The 27,770-nt window shown below is 45.0% G+C and overlaps 2 protein-coding genes across 3 annotated transcripts in view; one reads left to right on the top strand and one right to left on the bottom strand.

Moving 5' to 3' along the window:
* Positions 1-16,199, top strand: part of LRRC53 (leucine rich repeat containing 53) — a 32,323-nt gene extending 16,124 nt beyond the window's left edge. The window contains exons 4-5 of the mRNA XM_089692153.1: positions 9,764-10,261; positions 13,792-16,199. Coding sequence (XP_089548279.1) covers positions 9,764-10,261; positions 13,792-16,172 — 2,879 coding nt within the window. The 3' untranslated portion in view covers positions 16,173-16,199. The remainder of the gene's footprint in view (positions 1-9,763; positions 10,262-13,791) is intronic.
* LOC149450216 (serine/threonine-protein kinase TNNI3K) overlaps positions 1-27,770 on the bottom strand; it is a 452,856-nt gene that overhangs the window by 109,378 nt on the left and 315,708 nt on the right. The window lies entirely within an intron of this gene.

Below are 27,770 nucleotides of genomic sequence, written 5' to 3'. Positions count from 1 at the left end.
CTGCCTGCACCCTATGTCAAAAAATTTAACACACCAGCAGTGTGAAGAGACCTGAAAGTGGCACATGGCAGCAGAGTGTGGCGATGGAGACAGCAGCAATGGGAGGCCGTACAGGGACCATGACAGACTCTGGACTTGGCAGCAGCATGAGGAGGCGGTATATAGGGGCCCATGGCAGATTAGGGGCCTGGCAGCAGCTATGTGAGGCCCGTTATCTTGCAGCACCCTATGTCAAAAAATTTAACACACCAGCAGTGTGAAGAGACCTGAAAGTGGCACATGGCAGCAGAGTGTGGCGATGGAGACAGCAGCAATGGGAGGCCGTACAGGGACCCATGAGAGACTCTGGACCTGGCAGCAGCAGGAGGAGGCGGTATATAGGGGCCCATGGCAGATTAGGGGCCTGGCAGCAGCTATGTGAGGCCCGTAATCTGCCTGCACCCTATGTCAAAAAATTTAACACACCAGCAGTGTGAAGAGACCTGAAAGTGGCACATGGCAGCAGAGTGTGGCGATGGAGACAGCAGCAATGGGAGGCCGTACAGGGACCATGACAGACTCTGGACTTGGCAGCAGCATGAGGAGGCGGTATATAGGGGCCCATGGCAGATTAGGGGCCTGGCAGCAGCTATGTGAGGCCCGTTATCTTGCAGCACCCTATGTCAAAAAATTTTACACACCAGCAGTGTGAAGAGACCTGAAAGTGGCACATGGCAGCAGAGTGTGGCGATGGAGACAGCAGCAATGGGAGGCCGTACAGGGACCCATGAGAGACTCTGGACCTGGCAGCAGCAGGAGGAGGTGGTATATAGGGGCCCATGGCAGATTAGGGGCCTGGCAGCAGCTATGTGAGGCCCGTAATCTGCCTGCACCCTATGTCAAAAAATTTAACACACCAGCAGTGTGAAGAGACCTGAAAGTGGCACATGGCAGCAGAGTGTGGCGATGGAGACAGCAGCAATGGGAGGCCGTACAGGGACCCATGAGAGACTCTGGACCTGGCAGCAGCAGGAGGAGGTGGTATATAGGGGCCCATGGCAGATTAGGGGCCTGGCAGCAGCTATGTGAGGCCCGTAATCTGCCTGCACCCTATGTCAAAAAATTTAACACACCAGCAGTGTGAAGAGACCTGAAAGTGGCACATGGCAGCAGAGTGTGGCGATGGAGACAGCAGCAATGGGAGGCCGTACAGGGACCATGACAGACTCTGGACTTGGCAGCAGCATGAGGAGGCGGTATATAGGGGCCCATGGCAGATTAGGGGCCTGGCAGCAGCTATGTGAGGCCCGTTATCTTGCAGCACCCTATGTCAAAAAATTTAACACACCAGCAGTGTGAAGAGACCTGAAAGTGGCACATGGCAGCAGAGTGTGGCGATGGAGACAGCAGCAATGGGAGGCCGTACAGGGACCCATGAGAGACTCTGGACCTGGCAGCAGCAGGAGGAGGCGGTATATAGGGGCCCATGGCAGATTAGGGGCCTGGCAGCAGCTATGTGAGGCCCGTAATCTGCCTGCACCCTATGTCAAAAAATTTAACACACCAGCAGTGTGAAGAGACCTGAAAGTGGCACATGGCAGCAGAGTGTGGCGATGGAGACAGCAGCAATGGGAGGCCGTACAGGGACCCATGAGAGACTCTGGACCTGGCAGCAGCAGGAGGAGGCGGTATATAGGGGCCCATGGCAGATTAGGGGCCTGGCAGCAGCTATGTGAGGCCCGTAATCTGCCTGCACCCTATGTCAAAAAATTTAACACACCAGCAGTGTGAAGAGACCTGAAAGTGGCACATGGCAGCAGAGTGTGGCGATGGAGACAGCAGCAATGGGAGGCCGTACAGGGACCATGACAGACTCTGGACTTGGCAGCAGCATGAGGAGGCGGTATATAGGGGCCCATGGCAGATTAGGGGCCTGGCAGCAGCTATGTGAGGCCCGTTATCTTGCAGCACCCTATGTCAAAAAATTTAACACACCAGCAGTGTGAAGAGACCTGAAAGTGGCACATGGCAGCAGAGTGTGGCGATGGAGACAGCAGCAATGGGAGGCCGTACAGGGACCCATGAGAGACTCTAGACTTGGCAGCAGCATGAGGAGGCGGTATATAGGGGCCCATGGCAGATTAGGGGCCTGGCAGCAGCTATGTGAGGCCCGTAATCTGCCTGCACCCTATGTCAAAAAATTTAACACACCAGCAGTGTGAAGAGACCTGAAAGTGGCACATGGCAGCAGAGTGTGGCGATGGAGACAGCAGCAATGGGAGGCCGTACAGGGACCCATGAGAGACTCTGGACCTGGCAGCAGCAGGAGGAGGCGGTATATAGGGGCCTATGGCAGATTAGGGGCCTGGCAGCAGCTATAGGAGGCCCGTAATCTGCCAGCACCCTATGTCAAAAAATTCAACACACCAGCAGTGTGAGGAGACCTGAAAGTGGCACATGTTTGAGGCATGATTCATGGCGGATTTAGTCAGTTGTGTCAGGAACTGGTGGTTTGAAATCCAGACTAATCCACGCCTGATTCATTTTCACAAACGTGAGTCTCTCCACACTTTGGGTGGACAGTCGTGTCCTCCGCGGAGTTACAATACCTCCTGCCGCACTAAACACGCGCTCCGATGCCACGCTACTGGCCGGGCATGACAGCCTTTCAAGGGCAAATTCAGCTAGTTGGGGCCAAAGGTCAAGTTTCGTTGCCCAGTAGTCAAGGGGATTGTCTACCTCGGTTGGCAGGGTGCTGTCCAAGTAGGCCCAAGCCTGTTGTTTGAGCTCCTGCTCCAGGTCCACCTGATGCTGCTGCTGCTGCTGCGGCTGGTTAGTAGTTTCCTCACTGCGCTGGTGAAGAAAGCTACTCATCATCGACTGCAGACTGAGGCAGCCGCTGCTGGTGGAGCTGCCACTGCTCCTACCACCCCACCCCTCCCCTGCTGCCATGCCAGCGGAACGCGAGCGCACAGGGCCCACAGTGTCTGAGGATGGACGTTGGCGCACAAAGGCAGAGACCAACTGACTACATAGGTGGTTTTTATAGTACGTAATTTTGGCCTCCCTCTCAGCAGGTGTGAAAAAGGCCACCATTTTGGACCGGTAGCGAGGGTCCAACAAGGTGGACAGCCAAAAGTCATCCCTCTGTCTGATGGTTATTATTCGGCTGTCGCTACGCAAGCAACCGAGCATGCTATGGGCCATTTGTGCCAAGGAATGCGAGGGACTCCCTGCCTCCATCTCCACAGCATACTGCCACGGTGCGTCTGGGTCCTCTGTCTCCTCCTCCTCCTCCTCTACCAGATGCTCCTGCTCCTCCACTCCTGTCCGCTGAGTGGAAAAACCACCCATTTCACTCAATAATTCCTGAGCACAAATGTCCTCCTCTACCTCCTCCTCTTCTTCCTGTCCTGCCCCCACAGGGGTCATGTGGCGTTGAGATCTGTGCGCCACGTCTACCGCACCCTGACCAGCCATTGTTAACAGCATTTGTTCCAGGACGTGCAACAGAGGAATGACGTCGTTCATCCCATAGTCCTGCCGACTCACGAATAGCGTGGCCTCCTCAAAGGGCCTGAGCAAGCGGCAGGTGTCACGCATGAGCTGCCAATGGCTGACATCTAAGTTACACAGGGGAGTACCTTTATCCGCTTGTAACATCAGGAAATCGGTGATGGCCTTTCGCTGCTCGTAAAGGCGGTCTAACATGTGTAGGGTTGAATTCCACCTTGTTGCAACGTCGCAGATCAGGCGATGCTGTGGAATTCCGTTCTGCCGCTGCAGCTCAATGAGGGTGTTCTTTGCGGTGTAGGAATGGCTGAAATGCATGCACAGTTTACGTGACATTTTAAGGATGTCTTGCAGTGGGATGGTGGATTTTAGGAACCGCTTGACAACCAGATTGAACACGTGAGCCATGCATGGCGCATGGCACAACCTTCCTTGACGCAGAGCAGACACCATGTTCTTTCCGTTGTCAGTCAACATGGTTCCGATTTTTAGTTTGCGCGGAGACAGCCATCTGTCGATTTCTCTGTTCATTACACTCAGCAGTTCCTCCCCTGTGTGACTACGTTCGCCAAGGCATACCAGGTGCAGCACAGCGTGACACCGTTGCGCCCTGCACATGTGATATGCCGGTCGGGTAATGGGACTTGGCACGGGGGTGGCGGCTGAGGACACGGCGGAAAAAGAGGTGGTAGAGGCGGACATGCTTGCTGGACCAAGGACGTGCAAACGTGGAGGCAAAAGCGTCGTGACCTGTCCAAGTTGCTGGTGCGGCTGTGCCGGCACCACGTTCACCCAGTGGGCCGTAAATGACATGTACTGTCCCTGACCGTAGTTACAGCTCCACACGTCGGCGCTGCCGTGCACTTTGGCAGAGACCGACATGCTCAAAGACTGGCCCACCATCTCTTCTACATGTGAATGCAGGGCTGGCACTGCCTTTTGGGCAAAGAAATGACGGCTTGGCACTCTCCACCGCGGCGCGGCACAAGCCATCATTTCTCGGAAAGGTGCTGAGTCCACCAGTTGGAAAGGGAGGGACTGCAGCACCAGCAACTTGGACAGGAGGACGTTCAGCTTTTGCACCGTCGGGTGCGTGCTCGCAAACTGTTGTCTCTTGGATACGGATTCCAAGAAAGACTGTTGACGGAATCCGAGAAGAGGAGTAGCAGGAGAAGGAGCATCTGAACGAGCGGAAGATGCCAATGAGCGACAACTCCCCTCAGCAGAGGTGTTGGAGCCTTGACTGGCTGATAGAGGGCGATTGACGACGTCGGGTGACGGAGCAAGTAACGGAGCGGGTGATGGAGCGGGGGCTGGGGCAGGCAGAACCGCCGTATGTTTATCACGGTTTTCCCAGGCCACCGAATGGTGACGCTGCATATGCTGACGCAACGCTGTAGTCCCAACATGGGCCCCCTGGCCACGCTTGCATTTCTGGCCACATAGTCGACATACGGCTACGTTTACTTCCTCGGGCGGCTTGAGGAAAAATTGCCACACCACCGAGTAGGAAACTTTGCCCCCGCTACTCTTCACTGGCTGACTGCTACTTCCTCCGTGCGCACCGGCACCACTACTGGCCGTGGTGGTAGGCTGCAGTGGAGCTGGTGCTCTACTCCGTGGACGTTTGGCTCCACTGACACTGATGCGACCCTGCTGCTGTCTCCTGGGCAACCCACCGACTGTTTTGCTCGCTGCCAAGCTGCCACCCTCTTCTCCTGATGATGCGGAAGAAATTGCCTGATGACGACGAGGCTGCCAAGTGCGATCAACCTCCTCATCATCAAGTAGGGTCTCCGCCTCACTACTAGCCCCCTCGGCTGCGTCTGGGTCAGGAGACAGACCTGTCTCTAGACCGGCTACCGAGCCACTCTCCTCGCCAGTACTTGTTCGCTTGGCTGCTGAAAAGGCCGATGTCTCCCCCCGTTCCTGACCGCCCTCTGTTAGCTCTTCCTCACTGTACAGTGGGGCTGAGCCCACAGCATGCGATACTTCGCTTGGTGAGGGAACAGCAAAGGACAGGGGCAGGTAGAGGACACGTGATTTCAGTGGGCTTGGTCCCGGGCCATGCCAACTAACGGTTGTGTCTGACGTACCCACCGACCGTTGGCTGTAGGTGTCAGAGGTGACCTGGGAAGAGGAAGACGACCGAGCCAACCAATCAATGACGGCAGGGTTGTCGGTGGAGACACGACCGCTGGATGACACCGGGAGCACTGGCCTCTGGCTGCGAATACTGCTGCCTCGACCCCTTCCTCTGCTGCCACGTCTGCTCGCTCCTAAAACATTGCCTCCTCTGCCACTCCTCTGCATGTTGTCTGACATACTATTTAATTCAACGATTAGGTGTCCCTGAGTAACAATTCTCTGGCACTCAGTAACAATTCTGTCTGTCCCTGAGTATGAATTCTGTGGCCCTGAGTAACAATTGTGTGTCTGTGCAAGTAACAATTCTGTGTCTGTGCAAGTAACAATTTTGTGTCTGTGAGAGTAACAATTCTCTGGCACTCAGTAACAATTCTGTCTGTCCCTGAGTAACAATTCTCTGGCACTCAGTAACAATTCTGTCTGTCCCTGAGTAACAATTCTGTCTGTCCCTGAGTATGAATTCTGTGGCCCTGAGTAAGAATTCTCTGGCACTCAGTAACAATTCTGTCTGTCCCTGAGTATGAATTCTGTGGCCCTGAGTAACAATTGTGTGTCTGTGCAAGTAACAATTCTGTGTCTGTGCAAGTAACAATTTTGTGTCTGTGAGAGTAACAATTCTCTGGCACTCAGTAACAATTCTGTCTGTCCCTGAGTAACAATTCTCTGGCACTCAGTAACAATTCTGTCTGTCCCTGAGTATGAATTCTGTGGCCCTGAGTAACAATTCTGTCTCTGTGCGAGTAACAATTCTGTGTCTGTGCAAGTAACAATTTTGTGTCTGTGAGAGTAACAATTCTCTGGCACTCAGTAACAATTCTGTCTGTCCCTGAGTAACAATTCTCTGGCACTCAGTAACAATTCTGTCTGTCCCTGAGTAACAATTCTCTGGCACTCAGTAACAATTCTGTCTGTCCCTGAGTAACAATTCTCTGGCACTCAGTAACAATTGTGTGTCTGTGCAAGTAACAATTCTGTGTCTGTGCAAGTAACAATTTTGTGTCTGTGAGAGTAACAATTCTCTGGCACTCAGTAACAATTCTGTCTGTCCCTGAGTAACAATTCTCTGGCACTCAGTAACAATTCTGTCTGTCCCTGAGTATGAATTCTGTGGCCCTGAGTAACAATTCTGTCTCTGTGCGAGTAACAATTCTGTGTCTGTGCAAGTAACAATTTTGTGTCTGTGAGAGTAACAATTCTCTGGCACTCAGTAACAATTCTGTCTGTCCCTGAGTAACAATTCTCTGGCACTCAGTAACAATTCTGTCTGTCCCTGAGTAACAATTCTCTGGCACTCAGTAACAATTCTGTCTGTCCCTGAGTAACAATTCTCTGGCACTCAGTAACAATTGTGTGTCTGTGCAAGTAACAATTCTGTGTCTGTGCAAGTAACAATTTTGTGTCTGTGAGAGTAACAATTCTCTGGCACTCAGTAACAATTCTGTCTGTCCCTGAGTAACAATTCTCTGGCACTCAGTAACAATTCTGTCTGTCCCTGAGTATGAATTCTGTGGCCCTGAGTAACAATTCTGTCTCTGTGCGAGTAACAATTCTGTGTCTGTGCAAGTAACAATTTTGTGTCTGTGAGAGTAACAATTCTCTGGCACTCAGTAACAATTCTGTCTGTCCCTGAGTAACAATTCTATGGCACTCAGTAACAATTCTGTCTTCCCTGAGTAACAATTCTCTGGCACTCAGTAACAATTCTGTCTGTCCCTGAGTATGAATTCTGTGGCCCTGAGTAACAATTCTGTCTCTGTGCGAGTAACAATTCTGTGTCTGTGCAAGTAACAATTTTGTGTCTGTGAGAGTAACAATTCTCTGGCACTCAGTAACAATTCTGTCTGTCCCTGAGTAACAATTCTCTGGCACTCAGTAACAATTCTGTCTGTCCCTGAGTAACAATTCTCTGGCACTCAGTAACAATTGTGTGTCTGTGCAAGTAACAATTCTGTGTCTGTGCAAGTAACAATTTTGTGTCTGTGAGAGTAACAATTCTCTGGCACTCAGTAACAATTCTGTCTGTCCCTGAGTAACAATTCTCTGGCACTCAGTAACAATTCTGTCTGTCCCTGAGTATGAATTCTGTGGCCCTGAGTAACAATTCTGTCTCTGTGCGAGTAACAATTCTGTGTCTGTGCAAGTAACAATTTTGTGTCTGTGAGAGTAACAATTCTCTGGCACTCAGTAACAATTCTGTCTGTCCCTGAGTAACAATTCTCTGGCACTCAGTAACAATTCTGTCTGTCCCTGAGTAACAATTCTCTGGCACTCAGTAACAATTCTGTCTGTCCCTGAGTAACAATTCTCTGGCACTCAGTAACAATTGTGTGTCTGTGCAAGTAACAATTCTGTGTCTGTGCAAGTAACAATTTTGTGTCTGTGAGAGTAACAATTCTCTGGCACTCAGTAACAATTCTGTCTGTCCCTGAGTAACAATTCTCTGGCACTCAGTAACAATTCTGTCTGTCCCTGAGTATGAATTCTGTGGCCCTGAGTAACAATTCTGTCTCTGTGCGAGTAACAATTCTGTGTCTGTGCAAGTAACAATTTTGTGTCTGTGAGAGTAACAATTCTCTGGCACTCAGTAACAATTCTGTCTGTCCCTGAGTAACAATTCTATGGCACTCAGTAACAATTCTGTCTTCCCTGAGTAACAATTCTCTGGCACTCAGTAACAATTCTGTCTGTCCCTGAGTATGAATTCTGTGGCCCTGAGTAACAATTCTGTCTCTGTGCGAGTAACAATTCTGTGTCTGTGCAAGTAACAATTTTGTGTCTGTGAGAGTAACAATTCTCTGGCACTCAGTAACAATTCTGTCTGTCCCTGAGTAACAATTCTCTGGCACTCAGTAACAATTCTGTCTGTCCCTGAGTATGAATTCTGTGGCCCTGAGTAACAATTGTGTGTCTGTGCAAGTAACAATTCTGTGTCTGTGCAAGTAACAATTTTGTGTCTGTGAGAGTAACAATTCTCTGGCACTCAGTAACAATTCTGTCTGTCCCTGAGTAACAATTCTCTGGCACTCAGTAACAATTCTGTCTGTCCCTGAGTAACAATTCTGTCTGTCCCTGAGTATGAATTCTGTGGCCCTGAGTAAGAATTCTCTGGCACTCAGTAACAATTCTGTCTGTCCCTGAGTATGAATTCTGTGGCCCTGAGTAACAATTGTGTGTCTGTGCAAGTAACAATTCTGTGTCTGTGCAAGTAACAATTTTGTGTCTGTGAGAGTAACAATTCTCTGGCACTCAGTAACAATTCTGTCTGTCCCTGAGTAACAATTCTCTGGCACTCAGTAACAATTCTGTCTGTCCCTGAGTAACAATTCTCTGGCACTCAGTAACAATTCTGTCTGTCCCTGAGTAACAATTCTGTCTGTCCCTGAGAATGAATTCTGTGGCCCTGAGTAAGAATTCTCTGGCACTCAGTAACAATTCTGTCTGTCCCTGAGTAACAATTCTCTGGCACTCAGTAACAATTCTGTCTGTCCCTGAGTAAAAATTCTGTGGCCCTAATAACGTTTCTGTGGCCCTAAGTAACAATTCTCTGGCACTGAGTAACAATTCTGTCTGTCCCTGAGTATGAATTCTGTGGCCCTAACTAGCGTTTCTTTGTCCCTAAATAACGATTCTGTGGCCCTCATTAACAAGTCTGTGTCCCTGAGTAATGGTTCTCTGTCCCTAAGTAACTTCTCTCTGTCCCCAATTCTCGTTTCTGTGGCCCTAACTCTGTCCCTGTCCCTAGTACAGAGCGGTCTGCCTCTGTTCAATGACTGCAGGCAAATGAAGATTTCCAAAATGGCCGCTATATATACCTCGACCATTACACAGTGCTGGCTGGCTGGCTGCTGATTGGCTGATGCGATCACATGTCGTTGAGGAATGCATTATGGGGCAGCGCGCCTTGTCTGCGCGCCTTCCCCGACATCCCCGCTCCGTCGCCGCACATGTCAGCCGCCATTTTCGGAAAAATTTCGATTCGCGCGTCCGAATTAGGCTGTTTTTCGGATTCGGCACGAATCGAAATTTTTCCGAAATTCGACTCGAATTCCACTTCGGATACTTCGATTCGCTCATCTCTAAAAATAATGTTTATTTACTGCATCTTTTTTTCTTGTTTAAACAGGAATAATTGTTCTGTCTTGCTTTATTGTCATCATTTTGAAATGCATCTTATATCCATACATATTTCGAGGTCACCACCCAAAATGCTGCTGTGAGCAAGTCCGAGATTTTCCAGAAGTAAGAATCCCTAAAACCCATCTGAGGCAAGATGATATGGTTAGCCATGTGACATCTCTCACTGATCCACCTGGAAATGGTAAAACGTTTGTGAATACAAACCCCACTTCCTTATACCCTACGCATAACTGGGGGGAATCAGATGCATTCTACAGAAGCAACAGGAAGGAAAGCCTACCAGGCACTTACTATATCTGTATTAAGTGTCGATTGTTGCAGTGGCACCCTCCTCCCCCGCCAGCAATGTCTGATGCTAATGAGGTAGGCCGCTTTTCAAAGAGAATTCAAGAAGTCCCTGACAATTCGAAAGACTCTGCTCATGCCAGGCAATGGGAAGGGACAAACACAATGGACGTACAGGAATGGTCAAGGTATAACAAAGGTAAGCTTTGTCAGAGATGACCAGTTCAGAATTGTATTATTCATTTTGTGCTAAAATACTTCTATTGAATGAAATGTTCTAAGCTGGCTATGTCATTTCTTAACAAAATGAAATTCTCACTAATGAAAGGGATGGTGGCTGTCACTGGAACTTCCATGGTGCCCAAGGCTATGGACACCCAACACAGCAGTTACACAACTGCTTCTGCTAAGCCTGGCCCAAGTGATATTGCAACAAAAAGGGTGCCCATTTATTAAATGGGATGCAATTCCAAAATTTTGTGAATTCCTAGTGGTATAAATGTACAACACAATGTACAGGGTTCAGTCATCTGAGTCAACACTTGTACACTGTAGCTCTCACGGATACTTGGGAAACCAATCGGATAATATAAAATGAAGACCATCAAATCAGAATGGAAATGGTCCACCAATGCTGCCCTGTTAAGATCAGGGAATCTTTATAGACATAAATGAACAAATAAAGGGCACAAAGGCCTATTGCATTATTTATTGAAAGGGATCTACTGGGTCATGGACAGCAGTGGAGACCTAGCGAAAGGGTAAGATTCTGCTACACAACACCCAAAATTGAGTAGTCTGCCTTAATGTCCTCTGGAGGTTTGAAAATGTTTACACACTCTTGTTGAAATATTTGTACAGCTTTTCCCAAAGAAGAAGAAAATTGATTTCAATTTAGACTTTGACTCCAAGTGCCTGGCACTGGGAGCGTTCGATGCAGGGTTATCAGTGAAACATGAGAAAATAAACTTCAATACATGACCTCGAAACTAATCAAATTCAAAGTTAAACTGGTTATAAAGGTGCAATTTTTTTTATTTACCTAATACATTCCAAGCATTAAGGAAAAAAATGTTCTGTCACTTGCTATGCCCTTCTCCCCATCCATATACTTACCTGAGTCCTGTATCGATCCAGCCCTATGCCCGTCTCACAAGCTTGACCAGAGCCATTGGCTCCTGGGGCTGTCAGTAAAATCCTGTAAGCAGAGAGCGGGGATGAGCCGCGCTGTGTGTGTCATTGGAAGCACACAGCTTGACTCATGATCAAGCCTGCAGGGCTGCCCCCATAGCAAGCCCCTGCTATGGGGGCAGACACAGAAGAGGAGCAGCAGAGATCACTGGCGGTGAACTCCAGAAGAGGAGATTCAGGGTTGCTTTGTGTAATACTATCGTACAGAGCAGGTGAGTATAACATGTTTAGTATTTTAATTTAAAAAAAATGTTTTAGTGGGTAAAGCACATTATAGAAGAATTAAAAAGATAAGAAAAATGGCAATTAGCAGATCCAAATCATGCAAATATGATTGTTGGCAAGGATTATTGAATTTCCATCAAGATGTAAGTTTTAATATTTGCTCAGCTCTATCTGTAAATCTTGAATGATCTGATGCTATTCCTGTATTTTCTGCACACTCCAGCCCTTGCATAGCTGAATATCATTTGCTCTTCTTTACAGTTAAGAGTGCAGACTGCAGACAAACTAAATGTAACCAAAACAATGTTTACTCTAGTCTGTGATGAGAGCTATGAAAGCATAGAGAAAAAAGCCAGAGGTTATATTTGCAAACTTGCATGGTATCCATTGATGTATTTAACCTCCCTAGCGGTCTGATTATGTCTATATTTCTGTGCTGAAAGCGGTACATTTTTTTGCATGGAAATATGTATTTTTTTTATTGTAGGCCTGTAATTTTTAGGAATAACTTACTGAAATCTGTCCGAACAAGAGTCTAGTAAACATCCCGGGTTTGTTAAAATTTGAAACACGAAATCATAAATTATAATTTAATAAATAATCATAAAAAATAATAATATAATAATAATACATTTAATTCAATAATATAATCAAACCAAAAACACTGAAATTTGAAATAGAGCACCAAGTTCGCACATCACTGAGCAAAGTCACAAAATCGTTTTCAGTGTCTGATGACGAATTTCCCCCACGAATCATTATCACTCAATTCTGCAAGTGGTTCTAATTTACTATCGCTGTTCTCTAGCTGGTCTAAAACCAGTTTTGACCTAAAGGGACGCTTTTTGGACGCCATGGACATTTCTGTTTCCAGGCAGAAAGAACAGTAAAAATGCAGGCAGGGAGCAGGACAAAGCACTCGGGACAAAATGTATGTGAAATGGTTTGATACAGGAATGTAATACTATGTGATTTTAGTGAATTTACTGAATATCACTTTTTGTCATTTTCAAATTTCCCGCCGTTCCGTCCCCCGTACGTCCCGACGCTTGCAGGGAACGGAACCCAGAAGACAGATGCCGGCATCGGCTGGAGGACATTACAGGGGACACTGCAGGAGGGACATCACGGGAGCGCAGGACAAGGTAAGAGAAGAACAGATCCTGGAGCAGCGCCGCATGGTAAGACCGAGTGTAGCTCGGGGTTACCGCTTGTGGTGCTGAAACTTTACCCCGAGCTACACTCGGAAATACCGCCAGGGAGGCTACAAAGCTAATAAAGCAGCTAAATATCAAACTTCAATAGGCATATTTAAATGGTTTCCCTACAATACATTTGTAGTTCTGTTTAGCTAGTTTTGTAATTAACTTGCATGGCTAGCTATCTGGAGAAAAATACCAACATCCAGAATCTACAGACTTTTAAGTTCTTGTATCTCCTCCCTATCTACAGTCTGCCTCAGGGGCGGACTGAAAACTCATGGGGCCCCCGGGCAATAGGGGATCATGGAGCCCCTGTGTCCTTGCTCAAAAAAGCCTATGAAAAAGGTACCAGGGGCATCACATGGGGCCCCCTACTGACCCCGGGCCCTCGGTCAGTGCCTGAGTTTCCAAATGGTCAGTCCACCCGTGGTCTGCCTATTGCATTACAGAGGAGCACCACCACACTGGTTAGGTCCTCCTTGTGCTCTCTTCCCAAGTTCCTAAACTCCTAAGTTCCCAATGCCCAAAACATTTTTTTTCAGAATGCAAATGCAGAAGAGCCTATTTGGTGCAAAGTTCTGATACTCGCACTCTCAACTGTTTACAGTGTGAAGGGATTATAGAAATTTCATAGCAGTACTCAAAGTGTATTGCATACAGAGAACTTTTAGGGTTACTTTTGGAAAGAGTAAGGGATGGTTAAACACCTGTTTTTAGGGTCTGTGTTTCATTGAGGAGATTTCCATTCACTTTCTACTCCAGAGATGCAACAGAGTGGAAATCTCAGCAAAGTGAAGGAAATCCCCCCTTAGACAGTTAGTTGTCATTGGAACTGGTGTTGAAATTGGAAGGTTTCCATCCTCTTCCTGTTCTGGTGACAACTCAAATAATTTGGATTTCCCATTACTTTTTTTCTTATTAAAAAAAGCGAGGACGAGGAATTGAAGAGGTTAATTTCCCCAACTAGAACAATTTTTTAAAATCCTTCCCTACTCTATTTACAACCCAAATACATACACTTTAAGAATATATTTGTAAAGTGATAATATTTATAAGTTTGTTCTTTTACCGTGTGTATTAAAATATGTCTTGTATTGTGTGGATTCCTCAGGTAATACAAGCATTGGAAGGTCATCCATCTCTACAGAAAAGAGTTCTGGGAACGAGCCCAACACTCATGTACCAGAATCCTACTACACCGTGCTGGAGCCAGGACAAAGAAAAATGCCTTCTCACCAGCAAAGTGCTGGTGTCATGAGTCGTTTAACAACAAAGGGTTCGGTGGAAATGAAGATACATTCTGCTGGGCTGCCGCTTTGTGCCCATCGATCACAAGGAGGTGGCCACAGTGTTCTTCTGGATGAGAGGAGAAATATTTCTCAAGCGTCAGACAACGACCTTATCTGTAAATACATGGAATGTGATAAATTAGAGGAAGCGAGAAGACAAATAACTGATCTGGAGACACGAAATGTAAAATTTGAGGAAAGGAAAATTCAAACTCGTGTCACTGAAGAAAATTGTTTTTTGAATAATGACAACATGGTGTTGCCAGCTAGGATCAAAAAAGTGAATATTCCGAGGAGTGTTGGCTTTTATATACCAAACATACGGCAAGAGGTGAACATGGGGATAAACACCCCTCAATCACAACAGGAAGGCTTCTCTCATCCACACCTAGGGAGCAAGTATGTCCTGACTATTAATAAAAAAGAGTATGAAGTTGGAGAATCAAGACACACAAAGGCCCTGATGGATTCTATGAAGGATGTATACATCAACAGCAATGTATGTGGCTCAGAGAACACAAAGAGAGAGCAAAATTATTTAAGGGTGAAAGTTAACCTGCAACCGTTTCGTAAGGTTAGAGTCCATCCTCACCAAACTTCTGGTGGGGGCCCAGAAACCACAAAACATGGCCAATGTCCTAAACAGATGCAACCACTTCTACGAAGGAAAAAGCTAACAAGTGGTAGTTCATTGTCAGCTTACGGTGTGACACAGGTGACAAACCAAACCCTAACACAACTTAATGGTCCAGGTCTTGCTAAGAATATTGTTAAAGGAGATGTTGATAAAGCAAACTGTTTGTTTTCCAAAAACAAAACCATTCCTGATAAAAGGTTGACACGAAAGACTGGCACAAGTGTTCCCTCGCTTGATAACAGAGCAAATGAATCTATTTATGAAACAAACAAACCACTTAAGGAAAGCCCCGATGGTGTATCAAGTTTGGAGACCATAGTAGGTGAAATTCTGAACACATCCAAAAATCGATGTTTGCAAGATAGACTTTTGAAATCCGAAAGCGATCAAAAAGGAAACATATCAACCGAGCAAAGTGGAAGCCACGCTGAGCTTGGAGATCAAGTGATACCAGACAGGAGCGAAGAGTTAACAGAGGATAAACTGCACAAACAATGTGAGAGCCTAGATAACGCCAGCATGCTACTCGGAACCGTGCCTGATATAACGTCGTCAAATGTCACCGTTATTTCTGAAGGAGCAGACTGCCTGTCATGTGGAAATAATGTTAAGTGTGAAATGGATATTGCTGCTTCATCATTGCTGGGTAATAAGGTCAATGGCCACTTTGAGGACAATAGAGAAGATGATATTACTGGAGTGGGCTGCTTGCTCAAACCTGATAATTCAATTAAAAACATGGCAATCAATGAAGCTGCAGATAGAGAGATTGGACTGGACACTGACATCTTGCCTGATGAGACTTTGCCAGAAAAAATGAGGCGCGATTCTGGGGACAATAAAGAAGGTAAATGTTTGGAAGGAAATGAGAAGGCAAAGATGGATTCTCAAGAAAACAATAAAACTGTTTCTGATGTTAATTCGGAATGCCAACCGGGAGTTGAAAATGCTCTTTCAAGCTCAGCTGATGATGCTCAGCTTAGAACAGATAAGCGCGTGCAAGCTCATTATACGCCACTTATGCAAGGAAGTCAGGTTAATAAACTTGATGAAACGGCTGCAGGCCAACAACAGGTCAGCAATCCACCATTAAAAGCAGGTGTCTCGACCTTGGTGTCACACGACGAATCACAATTGACAGCGCAGGGTGAGGAGCTTTTAATTTCCAGGCAAATAAATGAAACTTCAGACTCTGCTCCTAAAACCACAGAGCTGCCAGCGGCTACAGACTCTCATACATCACTTGGTTGTCCACCGCACAGCAAGTCCCATAACTCTAATAACAATCGCTTCAAACTGCTTGTAGAGGCCAGGAGGAAACGGCTCAGCCTGTCAGAAACTTCCAAAGTCATCATCGTCGTCGAAAGCCTAAACAAAACAATTGACATACAAAAATATTTGAGCGAACGAAGCAGCCGCTGCCAAGCCAGGCACAGTACGGATCCGACATGTAATGAAAATGAAGGCACTTCAGGGGACGGAAGTAAAAAGAAGAAAATCTGCCTCATTCTTCCTGAGAAGGCCGATACTGGAGCCCCCAAACCAAGCAGCAAAAAAATAAAGTGACAGTTCTACTGTAACTTCTTAAGCAAACAGTTTCTCAGGTTTGAAATATACCAAGGTCATTAGCAGAGGTCCAAATGTGAGCTTTCCTGCTGAATGGTGTTTTGATTAACATTATGGAGGCCATTAGTGGGATGATTTCACACAGCAATTAGTGTCCATCATTGCAAGAGTTATAGGCAGATAATACCCACCATGATCTTTATATTTTGACTAACATTCAGATGCAGTGTGTACACTAATGCTCAGAAGCAATTATTACTACTACTTAACTAAAGCTGAACTCTAGGTTAGTCTTGAGATCCAGGCACCCCGCTATAGACAGTATAGCCAGGTAGGCAACATCACTTAACAACAGCAAAGCTTGGTCATGGATCCACCACAAATCTGATGACTGGACAATGTAGACGCATGGTTATCAGTCTGTTCACGCTGATCCCTGCTATACTCAGGAGACTCCTAGTATTTCATTGGCAGTACTGTACAATGCAGTAGAGTCTAATTGGCTTGCTGCCCACATGGAAGAAACATTTATTTGAAATATATTTTAAAAATATTCTTCCCAAATATATTGACATATATTTGAAATGCTACAATTTGGGCCATATTCATATTATATTATATATATATATATACTGCATGTTGAAATGCATTTTTATTACAAAATATATTAAAAATACTTTTAAAGATAAATTTCAAATATACTGTATGTCTTTAAAATTACAAATCTACATTTTTGGAATGCATTTACAAATATATTACATGTATTATTCAGATTTTTTTTTACATATAAAAAAGTAATTGTACCATATATTTTTACATATATATGTTAAAATTACTTTTTTATATGTTAAAAAAAAATCTGAAGAATATATTTTAAAAATATATATTTTAAAAAAATATTTTTCATATATTCTGTAATATATAAAAACACATTTCAACATGCAGTATATTTGCATTTGTATTTATAATTGCTAGTATTGCACGCTTATATTGTATATTGATCATTTGGCATATTGGTGTACATATATGAAGATTTTTTTAGCATTATAATTTTTTAGAACAGATTGACTATATTATATTTACATATATTTATGATGCACAGATTGACTATATTATATTTACATATATTTATGGATTGATTTATGGATTGATTTATAGTTTTTTTTAGCACTTTTTAGCACAGTTTGATAACATTTATAGATTGCTATAGTAATTCTATTAATTTTATCACATATTTTATGGTGTTAATAATTTAATTCAAGTTTATTTAATGATTAGTTAAATTTGGTGGAGCGCGACACATATTAAATTAATTATTAATCAATTTTGCACAGTTTTATGCGTATGTGTATTAGTGTTGGTGCACCCCAATAATAGGTATTAGTAGTAATTACTGTCAATTAATCAATTCATTTATTTATTTAATACTACATAGTAGCTCACAAGTACATAATCATATTATATATTTGGGAAGAATATTTTTTAAAATATATTTCAAATATATTTTTCTTCCATATAGGTGTTAAGATAAAATCAAAAATTTATTTTGAAAAAAATTGTACACAGCTAATTTAGCAAATTACCTCCTCTTCACTCTAAAAAAAAAACCTCCCTTAACATTTTGTTTTACGTTTACCTGCTTGACACGTTTCCGGTAAATGAGAATGTGGTGCTGGTGTGGAATAAATCATTGCACTTTTCCATACCTCAAGTTCTGATAGAAGGAGGGACATTTTATTTCACAAAGTACATAGGGAAAGAACAGACCCCTTGCCAGGGGCAGACTGACAACTCATGGGGCCCCCGGGCAATAGGGGATCATGGGGCCTCTGTGTCCTTGCCCAAACTCAAAAAAAGCCTATGAAAAAGCTACCAGGGGCATCTCATGGGGTCCCCTACTGACCCCGTGCCCTCAAGCAGTGCCCGAGTTTCCAAATGGTCAGTCCGCCCCTGCCCCTGCCCCTGGCAAACCTCTAGTTACTGTACAGTAATGTGAAAGAAATAATAGCGAAAACTGGTTCATTAAAAACCCACAATTAGTTTTCTTTTTACCACTACTTTTCCTTTATACTGACTGTTCAAAGGAACACATTTAAAGGTAAGATTGAGCCTGGGTTCACACTGATGTTGTGCGGCACATTGCATGTGATTCACATAGGAACCACACCACATTCCTGTGCAAATCACACGCAATTTCTATGCGGCGCAATTTGAGCATCAAAATAGTGCAGGACCCTTTTTTTTGTCCGCACCAGAGTCAGATCGCATGGGTATTCACACTAAAGCGATCTGATTCTGCATATTGCACCACGTTTTGCGCACCAATTTTGGGGTGTCGTTAATGTAACATATACACCCACAGTTCGAGGTGCGACCATGATGAAGTGCAGAAATCACACAGAAACCAGTGCGAATTCCGCACCGCATTAGTGTGAACCCGGGTTCATTGTAGTGTATCGTTTTTGGCAGGTAAATAATACATCTTTAATAGCGGTCCATAGACTGGACCAATGGTGGCCAGTTTAGTGGGTACAGAGACAGGACTTTTGAGGCACACTATTATCCATAAAATTTATTTTTTTACTATTTAATTCATGTTGAGAAAATAATTTTATTTACAAAAAAAATCACCATTATATATAAAAATGTTGCAACATCTCATTAGAGTAAAAACATCTTATCAATGTAGTACATCAAATCCAAGAAAAAGATATAATATACATATAATATTCATGTATAGATACATGATGGCCCGACGCATTTCCTGGACAAAGTCTACTTCTTCAGGAGCCAGTATATGCTCCAATATTCTGGAATGGCCAGTGGAGTGGGGGTTGTAACTATAATGTATATATAAAACCTCCTGCGAACACAAAAATGAAAAATGATGGAATGCCATCCTATCCTTCCAATGATCTTCAACACTTGAAATGCCCTAAAAAAAGTAGAGGCTATATTGTACAACTACATCTAGTCCACAGCCATTGGTCCCTCTGTGGAATACTGCTTCTCCTCTAAAAGGAGTCTTTATTGGTAAAAGCTCCTGTAGCAGTAAAAGCTACACCATTCATTTCCATCTAGTCCATGTGCAGATATCCAAAATATATTGCATTCACCTTCTGTAAGACCACGCCACAATTCTTCTCTTAAATACACGCATGCCACTGCTCTACATCATGGCCACTGCCATCCACCAGAGATAGGGAGAGAGGAGACAGAGGTCTCCTTCTGAGGTGGATGGTGGTGGCCATGATGTAGAGCAGTGGCGTGCAGGGGACAAATCCCCCCGCTGAGCAAATGAGATAAAACAGATTCTGCCCCATGTGAAAGAGGCCTAAGGGACAATTGAGAGCTATGCTTAACGACTTAAAGCAGAGATCCAGAAAAATGTTTGTATTTTTATTTTCAGCTAGCGTGTAGAACAGGGGTGTTGAACTCCATTTAATCTTGGGCCGTATCAGCATTATGGTTGCCCTCAAAGGGCCAGTTGTATCTGTAGGACTAGATGTCCAGAGCCCCCACTTCCTCCATAACATCACCATGCACCCCATTTTGAGGGGCAGAGCTGGAAAGTAGAGGGTGCAGGGTCTGGAGGAGGACCAGAGGAGCACTGCAAAGTGAAAAAAACAAGAAGCACACCAACTGTCAGGGCAGGAACGCTGGAACGGGCAGGCAGGTCTATGGTACGGTCACGCTGCGACTGACGATAGCCACTACCCACAGACCGGAGTCCCTCAGGGCGCGGAGTCTAAGCCCCAGGCTACCCTTCACCAGGGCCCCTGATGGTGGGGATGGACTTGACGCAGCCTGAGACCAGGTCGCGGCCCCCGAGTGACCCCAGCTGCGATAACGACTGCCGCCAATGGCGTACAGCTGGTGGGAGCTAGATGGGAACACGAGTAGAGTAGTCAGACAAGCCGGGTCAATAACAACGGAGCAGACAGTACTAGACGGTAGGCAAAGAATGCTCAGGTCACAGGCCGGGTTCAGCAACGGGAGGTCAGGTAAAGGGTTAACACAGAGAATAGTCTTGTCAAAGCCGAGTCGGTTACCAGGAGAGCAATGGGAACAACACAAGAGCTTGCAACAGGGCAACATACAGGACACAAGTGCAGAGCACACTTGCAGACAGCAGGTTTAAATGTGCTCAACCACACCCTTCTGAGGAGGAGCCGCAGAAGCCTGAAGGCATAAAGGTTCCCACCATGCTTTGCAGAAAACCAAGATGGATGCCAGCTCATGGAGATGCACAAGCTCTGAAGAAAGGTAGGACCTTGACACCAACCTTGCGCATTACCTCAGTAACCAAAATTTATTAGTAAAGGAATGGTACTCACAAACAGCGAATAAAAACAGGCATGTAAGTCCTCCAAGAGACTTCAGAGACAAGAGGCCAGCGCGAATCCCATCACGGGGGTAGACACTCAGTACAGCTTACGCGTTTCGAAGGTCGTACCTTCTTCCTCAGACCAGAGGAGGACTGGAGTCAGCTGCCAGACTCTGCTAAATGCTGAGACCAGGGGAGGCAGAGATGAAGGAGGGCTGCAGCTGCACTGAGAGGTGCAGGATTTGGCAGAGGAGACTGCTGAGACAAGGTGGGGGCGGAGACAAGGGGGTACCTGGAGGAGAGGTGCAAGGACCACATGAAATGGCCTGTAGGGCCGAATTCTACCTGTGGACCTTGTGTTTGACACCTGTGGTGTAGAAGAAAAAAAAAGATAAAAATCCTTTTATCAGGTTTAATTGCTTCTCATTGGGAAAATTCCGTTTCACTTCTTGCCCCAGGGTGAACTGGAGTGAGTGGAGAACTCCTGAGAATGAGGGGAATTGCTATCTTTGATGATTGTCATCAGAAGAGGTGACCCCACTAGAAGATATTCCCCCTATACTTGTTCTGGTGACATCCATAAAAAAAATGTTATTTCCCCCCCCAATTTAGTTCCATGAGATCTATTAGTTGCTACCCTGCCAGCTGTCTTAACTGAAATAAAAACATGCAGTAATGGAAGGAACACCAGATGAAAGGATAAAAAAAAGCCACAATCATTTATTAGTTGATCCTAAAAAAAAGGTCATAGCATTTCTGGGGTCAGAAAGAACCCCCCCTTCATCAGGGCTACAACAAAACACAATATAATGTCAATGTAAATGTGACATAGAAAATCATCGATAACATACACATATAAATGTGTACATACAGCATACATGCATACATAGCCATATCCATATACACATACGTACTAACCCCCGGTTCACATCTATATGGCCGCGCGGGCCGCGTTTTGCATGGGCACGAGAGCCCATTCATTTGAATGGACTCCCATACCCGTGACTTCTTTGGAAAACGCAGCCCGCACGGGAACCTCGGTTCCCAGTACGGTTGTGTTTTCCAGTGTGAGCGGCATGCCATTAGAACTAATGGCACCCACCCGCGGGTCCACATTTCTCTGTGCGGGTGGTGCGGCTGCACAGATTTTTGTGGCACCACCCGCACAAATGTGAACCTAGGGACAGAATGTAAAAAAAAAAGAAATTGAGAACATTTTTTTTTTCATTTCTTCATTTTCCACAAAATCATAACAAAAAATGACAACTTCAAAAAGCTCGCCATGCCTCCTACTAAATACCTCAGACTGTCTACTTTCCGAAAAGCGGTCATTTTGGAGGTATTTGTACTGTCCTGGCGTTTTTGGGCCTCAAGAAATAAGATCGGCTGTACAGTACATGAGGATTTATCCATTTTTAGATATATACCATAGTTTGTAGATTCTATAGCTTCGGCAGACCTTCTGTAGCAGAATATATTTTGGCCTACATTTGTGTAGACACATTATTTATTTGCAAAATGTTACAACAGAAACAGTGATTAAATACCACCAAAAGAAAGCTCTATTTGTGTGAGCAAAATTATAAAAATGTCATATGGCTACACTGTTTCATGACCGCGCAATTGTCATTTAAAGTGCAACTGCGCTGAAAGGTGAAAAATGGTCTCGGCAGGAAGGGGGTAAAAGTGCCTGGTAGGCAAGTGATTAATAAAAAAAAATAAAGCTTTATAATCTCTTTTAAATAATGTACTTAGAGAAAAAAAGAAGGAAAAATAAATATAAATATATATACTGTATACACACATACAGTGAGTACAGAAAAGAATAACACCCTTTAAAATAATCACATTTTGTTGCTTTGCAGCCTGAAATGAAGACAGACACAGTTTTTGTTTTATCCAACACAGTTTTTGTTTTATCCAGCTGTATGTACTTTATTTAGTGAAACTTATAAAATCCAAGTGAAACATGTCAGAAAAAAATAAAACAAATCAAAAACGGAATCACTGAGTTAAAAAAGGATCACCCCCTCCTCAAAATGACTTGTAAACTCAATCAGGTGTATCTAACCACACTCTTAATGGCACACAAAGCCATTTGACTTTCAATTGTGACCAGCTATGGTCATTTTGATTAGCTCAGCATGAAAAGAGGTTTCCTGGAGCATTTCAGTCTGTGGTAGTGCAACTGAAGCAAACAATCAACTATGGGTGGCAAGGCACTGTCAGAAGATCTCTGGGATAAAGTTTTGGACAGGCACAAGTCAGGAGATGGATACAAAAAATGTAAAAGGCTTTATCAATGCCTAGAAGCACAGTGAAGTCTATTATTAAGAAGTAGAAGGTATTTGGCCCTTCCTGGATCAGGACGTTGCTCCAAATTGGATGAAAGAGCCAGGAGGAAACTGGTCAGAGAGGCTAGCATGAGGCCTACAGCAACTCTGAAGCAGTTGCAAGAGTTTATTACAGAGTGGTCATTGTGTGCATGTGACTACAGTATCACAAATTCTCCATTAATGTAGCTTGTATGAGGCCACATGGAAAAAGGTGTTCTGGTCCGATGAGACTAAAATCGAATGATTTGGCCTCAACACTAAACGATATGTCTGACGGAAATCCAATCCAGATCACCATCCAAATACCACCATTCCTACAGTAAAGCATGGAGGGGGGAATATCCTGTTATGGGGGGTTTCCCTGCAGCAGGAACTGGAGTACTTGTCAGGATAGAAGGAAAAATGGATGCAGCAAAATACCGGCAAATTCTTGAGGAAAATCCTCTGCTCTCTGCCAGAAAGTTGTCAATGGGAAGAAGGTTTACCTTCCAACATGACAATGACCCAAAGCACACAGCAACAATGAGCACACAGTGGTTGGAGGAGAACAAGGTGAATGTCCTTGCATGGCCTAGTCAGAGCCCAGACTTCAACCCCATTGAAAACCTGTGGAATGACTTGAAGACTGCAGTCCACAAACGGTCACCATCAAATGTAACTGAACTTGAGCTGTTCTGCAAAGAAGAGCGGGCAAATATTGCAGAGTCTAGATGTTAAAGTCAGTACAGACAAATCTCAATAAACTAAAGGCTGGAATTAAAGTGATAAGTGCTTCAACAAACTACTGACAAGGGGGTGATCCTTTTTCCAACTTTTTGATTTTTTTCTGACATGTTGGTGTTATATCTTTCACTTGGATGTTATAAATAGCACTGAGTAAATACAGCTGGATAAAACAAACACTGTGTCTGTCTTCATTTCAGGCTGCAAAGCAACACAAAGTGATTATTTTAAAGGTGGGTGATTCTTTTCTATACCCACTATATATATATATATATATATATATATATATAGTGAAGGAAATAAGTATTTGGTCCCCTGCTGATTTTGAATGTTTGCCCACTCACAAAGAAATGATCAGTCTAAAAATCGAATGGTAGGTGTATTGTAACACTGAGAGACAGAATAGCAACACAAAATTCAAAAGAAATGCATGTCTAACAAATGATGATCTGATTTGCATGTTCATGAGGGAAATAAATATTTGATCCCCTATCATTCAGCAGGTTTTCTGGCTACCAGGTGTCTTTCATACAGGTAACAAGCTGAGATTAGAGATTTTTTTTGTTGTCTGCGCCATCTTGCCCTGGGGTTTCCCTATGTACTGGCGACACAAGGACAGGAAAAATCTTCCTATCAAAGACCATAAAACCCACACCAAATTTGGTAATGGTTTTCCACTCTATCCAAGACTAAAAAAACCCAAAACATTGACTGGTGTTTGGCTTACAATACCAGGATTTTGGAGCTCTTAAGGGTTAGAGAAGGTAGTTTCAACTAACCTGGACTTATTGTTTCAAAAACTGCTCCTCATTACCTGAATATGTGACTTTAGATACTGGGAAATAGAGAATAGAAATCTAATCCTAATGTTAAATCTGATTCTAACATTACTGTATATATATATATATATATTGTCCAAATCGAGGTGGACCTCAAGCCCCCGCAGAGCCGTAATTTTCCACTAAGCGCTATAGGCTCCTCTTATTTCATTTTAACAGTCCACTGAAGTGAGTGAGTGGGACCTCCAGCGGGGAGCACAGCATGCGAATTGACACCACTTGTATGAAGAGTAGCACACTGGCACTGATAAGAGACTATATTGTTGCACCGAGTGTTATGGACTTTTTATAGTGAAATTGTTTACACAATTGTGTTGTACTCATGCTTTTGAATATTTAATAAGGCAGCGCTTATCTACCTCTATTTGCATTAACCAAAGAAATGCATATGGAGGCTATACTTGGAAAAAGACCCATTGCAACCTCAGGGAGAGGAATGCTGCTAACATTTTTGCAGACCTTCAAAGACATTTCCAAAACAATGATTTAGAACATGAATGAGATGTGAAAGTGACTGTCTTCACCCAAACTAACACATGTAGTCTTCCAACCCCTAACCATAGCAGTATTAAAGTTGTTCTGAAGCTTCACGAATCTTTTAGTTTGGATGTGTTTTTTTACATCCATTGAGCCTAGGATCTGTATTAATCTGCTGTATTAACCACTTGCCTACTGGGCACTTATTATTTATTTCAGGTACTTATATAGTGCTGTCAATTTACACAGCGCTTTACATACATATTGCACATTCACATCAGTCCCTAACCCTCAAGGGGCGTACAATCTAAGGTCCCTAATTCACATTCATACATACACATACTAGGGCTAATTTAGACAGGAGCCAATTCACCTACCAGCATGTCTTTGGAGTGTAGGAGGAAACCGGAGTACCCGGAGGAAACCCACGCAGGCACAGGAAGAACATTCAAACTCCAGGCAGGTGGTGCCGTGGCTGGGATTCAACCCAATGACCCTAGTACTGCCAGGTGGAAGTGCTAACCATTTAGCCACTGTGCTGCCCCACTTTTACCCCCTTTGTGCCCAGGCCAATTTTCAGCTTTCAGCGCTGTAGCACTTTGAATGACAATTGTGCAGTCATGCAACACTGTACCCATATAAAATTTTTATAATTGTTTTCACACAAATAGAGCTTTCTTTTGGTGGTATTAATCACCACTGGCTGTTTTATTTTTTGCACTATAAACCTAAAAAGAGCAAAAGATTAAAAAAAAATGTTTTCTTTGTTTCTTTCATGAAATTTTGCAAACAGGTAATTTTTCTCCTTCACTGATGTGTGTTGATGAGGCTGCACTGATAGGCAGCACTGATGGGCATTGATATGGTGGAATGGATAGGCAGCACTGATGGGTACTGATAGGATGCAATGATGAGGTGGCACTGATGAGGAGGCACTGGTGGGCATTGATGAGGAGGCACTGATCATGCAGCAATGATGGGCACTGATAGGCGGCACTGATGGGTACAGATGGGTGACACTGACGGGAGGTGCTTACTGGCACTGACTGACAGCACTGCTGAGCACTGATGGGCACAACTGCTGGGCACTGCTGGGAACTGATGGATGGCACTGCTGGGCACTGGTGGGTGGCACTGCTAGGCACTGGTGGATGGCACTGCTGGGCAGCACTGCTAGGCAGTGGTGGATGGCACTGCTGGGTGGCAGTGCGGGGCACTGATCATCAGGGCATTGATCATCAGTGCCCTGATGATCGGTGCCAATCTGCCCCGTGATGTTTGCCGGTTATCTTTCCTCACACTGTGATAGCATGAGGAAAGTGCTGCTGATAACCGGCAACTATATATACTTGGTGATCTGCTGTGTCATTGGACACAGCTAATCACATGGTAAAAGGCCGCTGTGATTGGCCTTTTACCTCATCATGTGATCATCTGTGTCCGTAGAACACAGTGATCACGGAGAGCGCTGGGTGCTCGCCGCTGGGGGCGCATTCTTGGAGGACATTATATGACGCCCTCCCAGAACTGGACAACCGCACTGTAGCTGTCATTCGGCTATAGCGCAGTTGTGAAGTGGTTAAACAAATGTCATAAAACATCAACATGTTATATTTATTTTTTACAGGTACTTATATAGCGCCATCAATTTACATATATATTGTACATTTGCATCAGTCCCTAAACCTCAGGGGGTGTACAATCTAAGGTCCCTAACTCACATCCATACATATACATACTAGGGCCAAGTTAGATTGGATCCAATTCACCTACCAGCATGTCTTTGGAAGGAAACCCACACAGGCACAAGAGCATGCAAATTCCAGGCAGGTGGTGCCATAAATGGGATTTAAACCAATGACCCCAGTAATGCCAGGCAGAAGCTCTAACCATTTATCCACTGTGCTACCTTGTTATATAGTTCTTGCTGCATCCTCTGACTTCCTGTGCACCACTTCCCCGAACTGTGCATGCAGCCAGGGCCGTGGATAAGGGGGTACCACCAGTCCTCCTGTAAGGGCCCCAGACCAGCAGGGGGGCCCAGGCAGCTGAGTGAATCAGATGTGGGTAATGATAACTGACATGGTGGGGGGGCAATTACTGGAACCAATCCCCTGTATGGCTCTCTCTCTGCAGCAGCTGAAAAGGAGAAGGGAAAAAGTAAGCTTTAAGCTGCTGCAGAGAGAGAGCCATACAGGAGATCGGTTCCAATAATTGCCCACCTACCGTGTCAGTTATCATTACCCACATCTGATTCACTCGGCTGCCTGGGCCCCCCTGCTGGTCTGGGCCCCATACAGGAGGACTGGTGGTACCCCCTTATCCACGGCCCTGTCTGCATGCACATGCGGACAGAAGGAGAGAGCCAAGGAATGAGCAGGGGACTGATTTCGGTAATTGCCCCTCCCCCACCTGCCACACCCATTATTCTCTCTGTGCACCATACATTTCCCCCTGCTGCTCAGGCCCCCCCTGTGTGCCCCCACCCCAGTTCTTCTGGCTTCCCTCCTCTTCCCACCGGCAGCTTACAGGGGCAGCTTACCTCCACATACAGGAGGACTGGTGGTACCCCCTTATCCACGGGCCTGGCTGCATGCACATGCGTTCAGAAGGAGAGAGCCAAGGAATGAGCAGAGGATCGGTTGCGGTACTTGCGGTTAATCCCCCACCTGCCACACCAGAGGCATAGCTAAGATATTTTGCGGCCACCTCATGACACCCACCCACCCCACTTCATATGGTCCCTGTAGACACCCCCCCGTCCCGATCACATTGCCACCCCGTTTCATCCATGGCACTACTCACCCGGCTCGGCTCTCCCCTCCGGCACATGCCCGGCTCACTGCCCTCCTCTCCCGGCCGGCTCCTCTCTCCTCTCATAACTCACTGTGGATGG

Source organism: Staurois parvus, unplaced genomic scaffold, assembly GCF_062004578.1.
Source record: "Staurois parvus isolate SC_StPar_1 unplaced genomic scaffold, SC_StPar_1.0 ptg000578l, whole genome shotgun sequence".
In the NCBI taxonomy this organism is placed as follows: domain Eukaryota; kingdom Metazoa; phylum Chordata; class Amphibia; order Anura; family Ranidae; genus Staurois; species Staurois parvus.
Note: the sequence above shows the minus strand (reverse complement) of the source record. Positions and strands in the feature narration are given on the sequence as shown.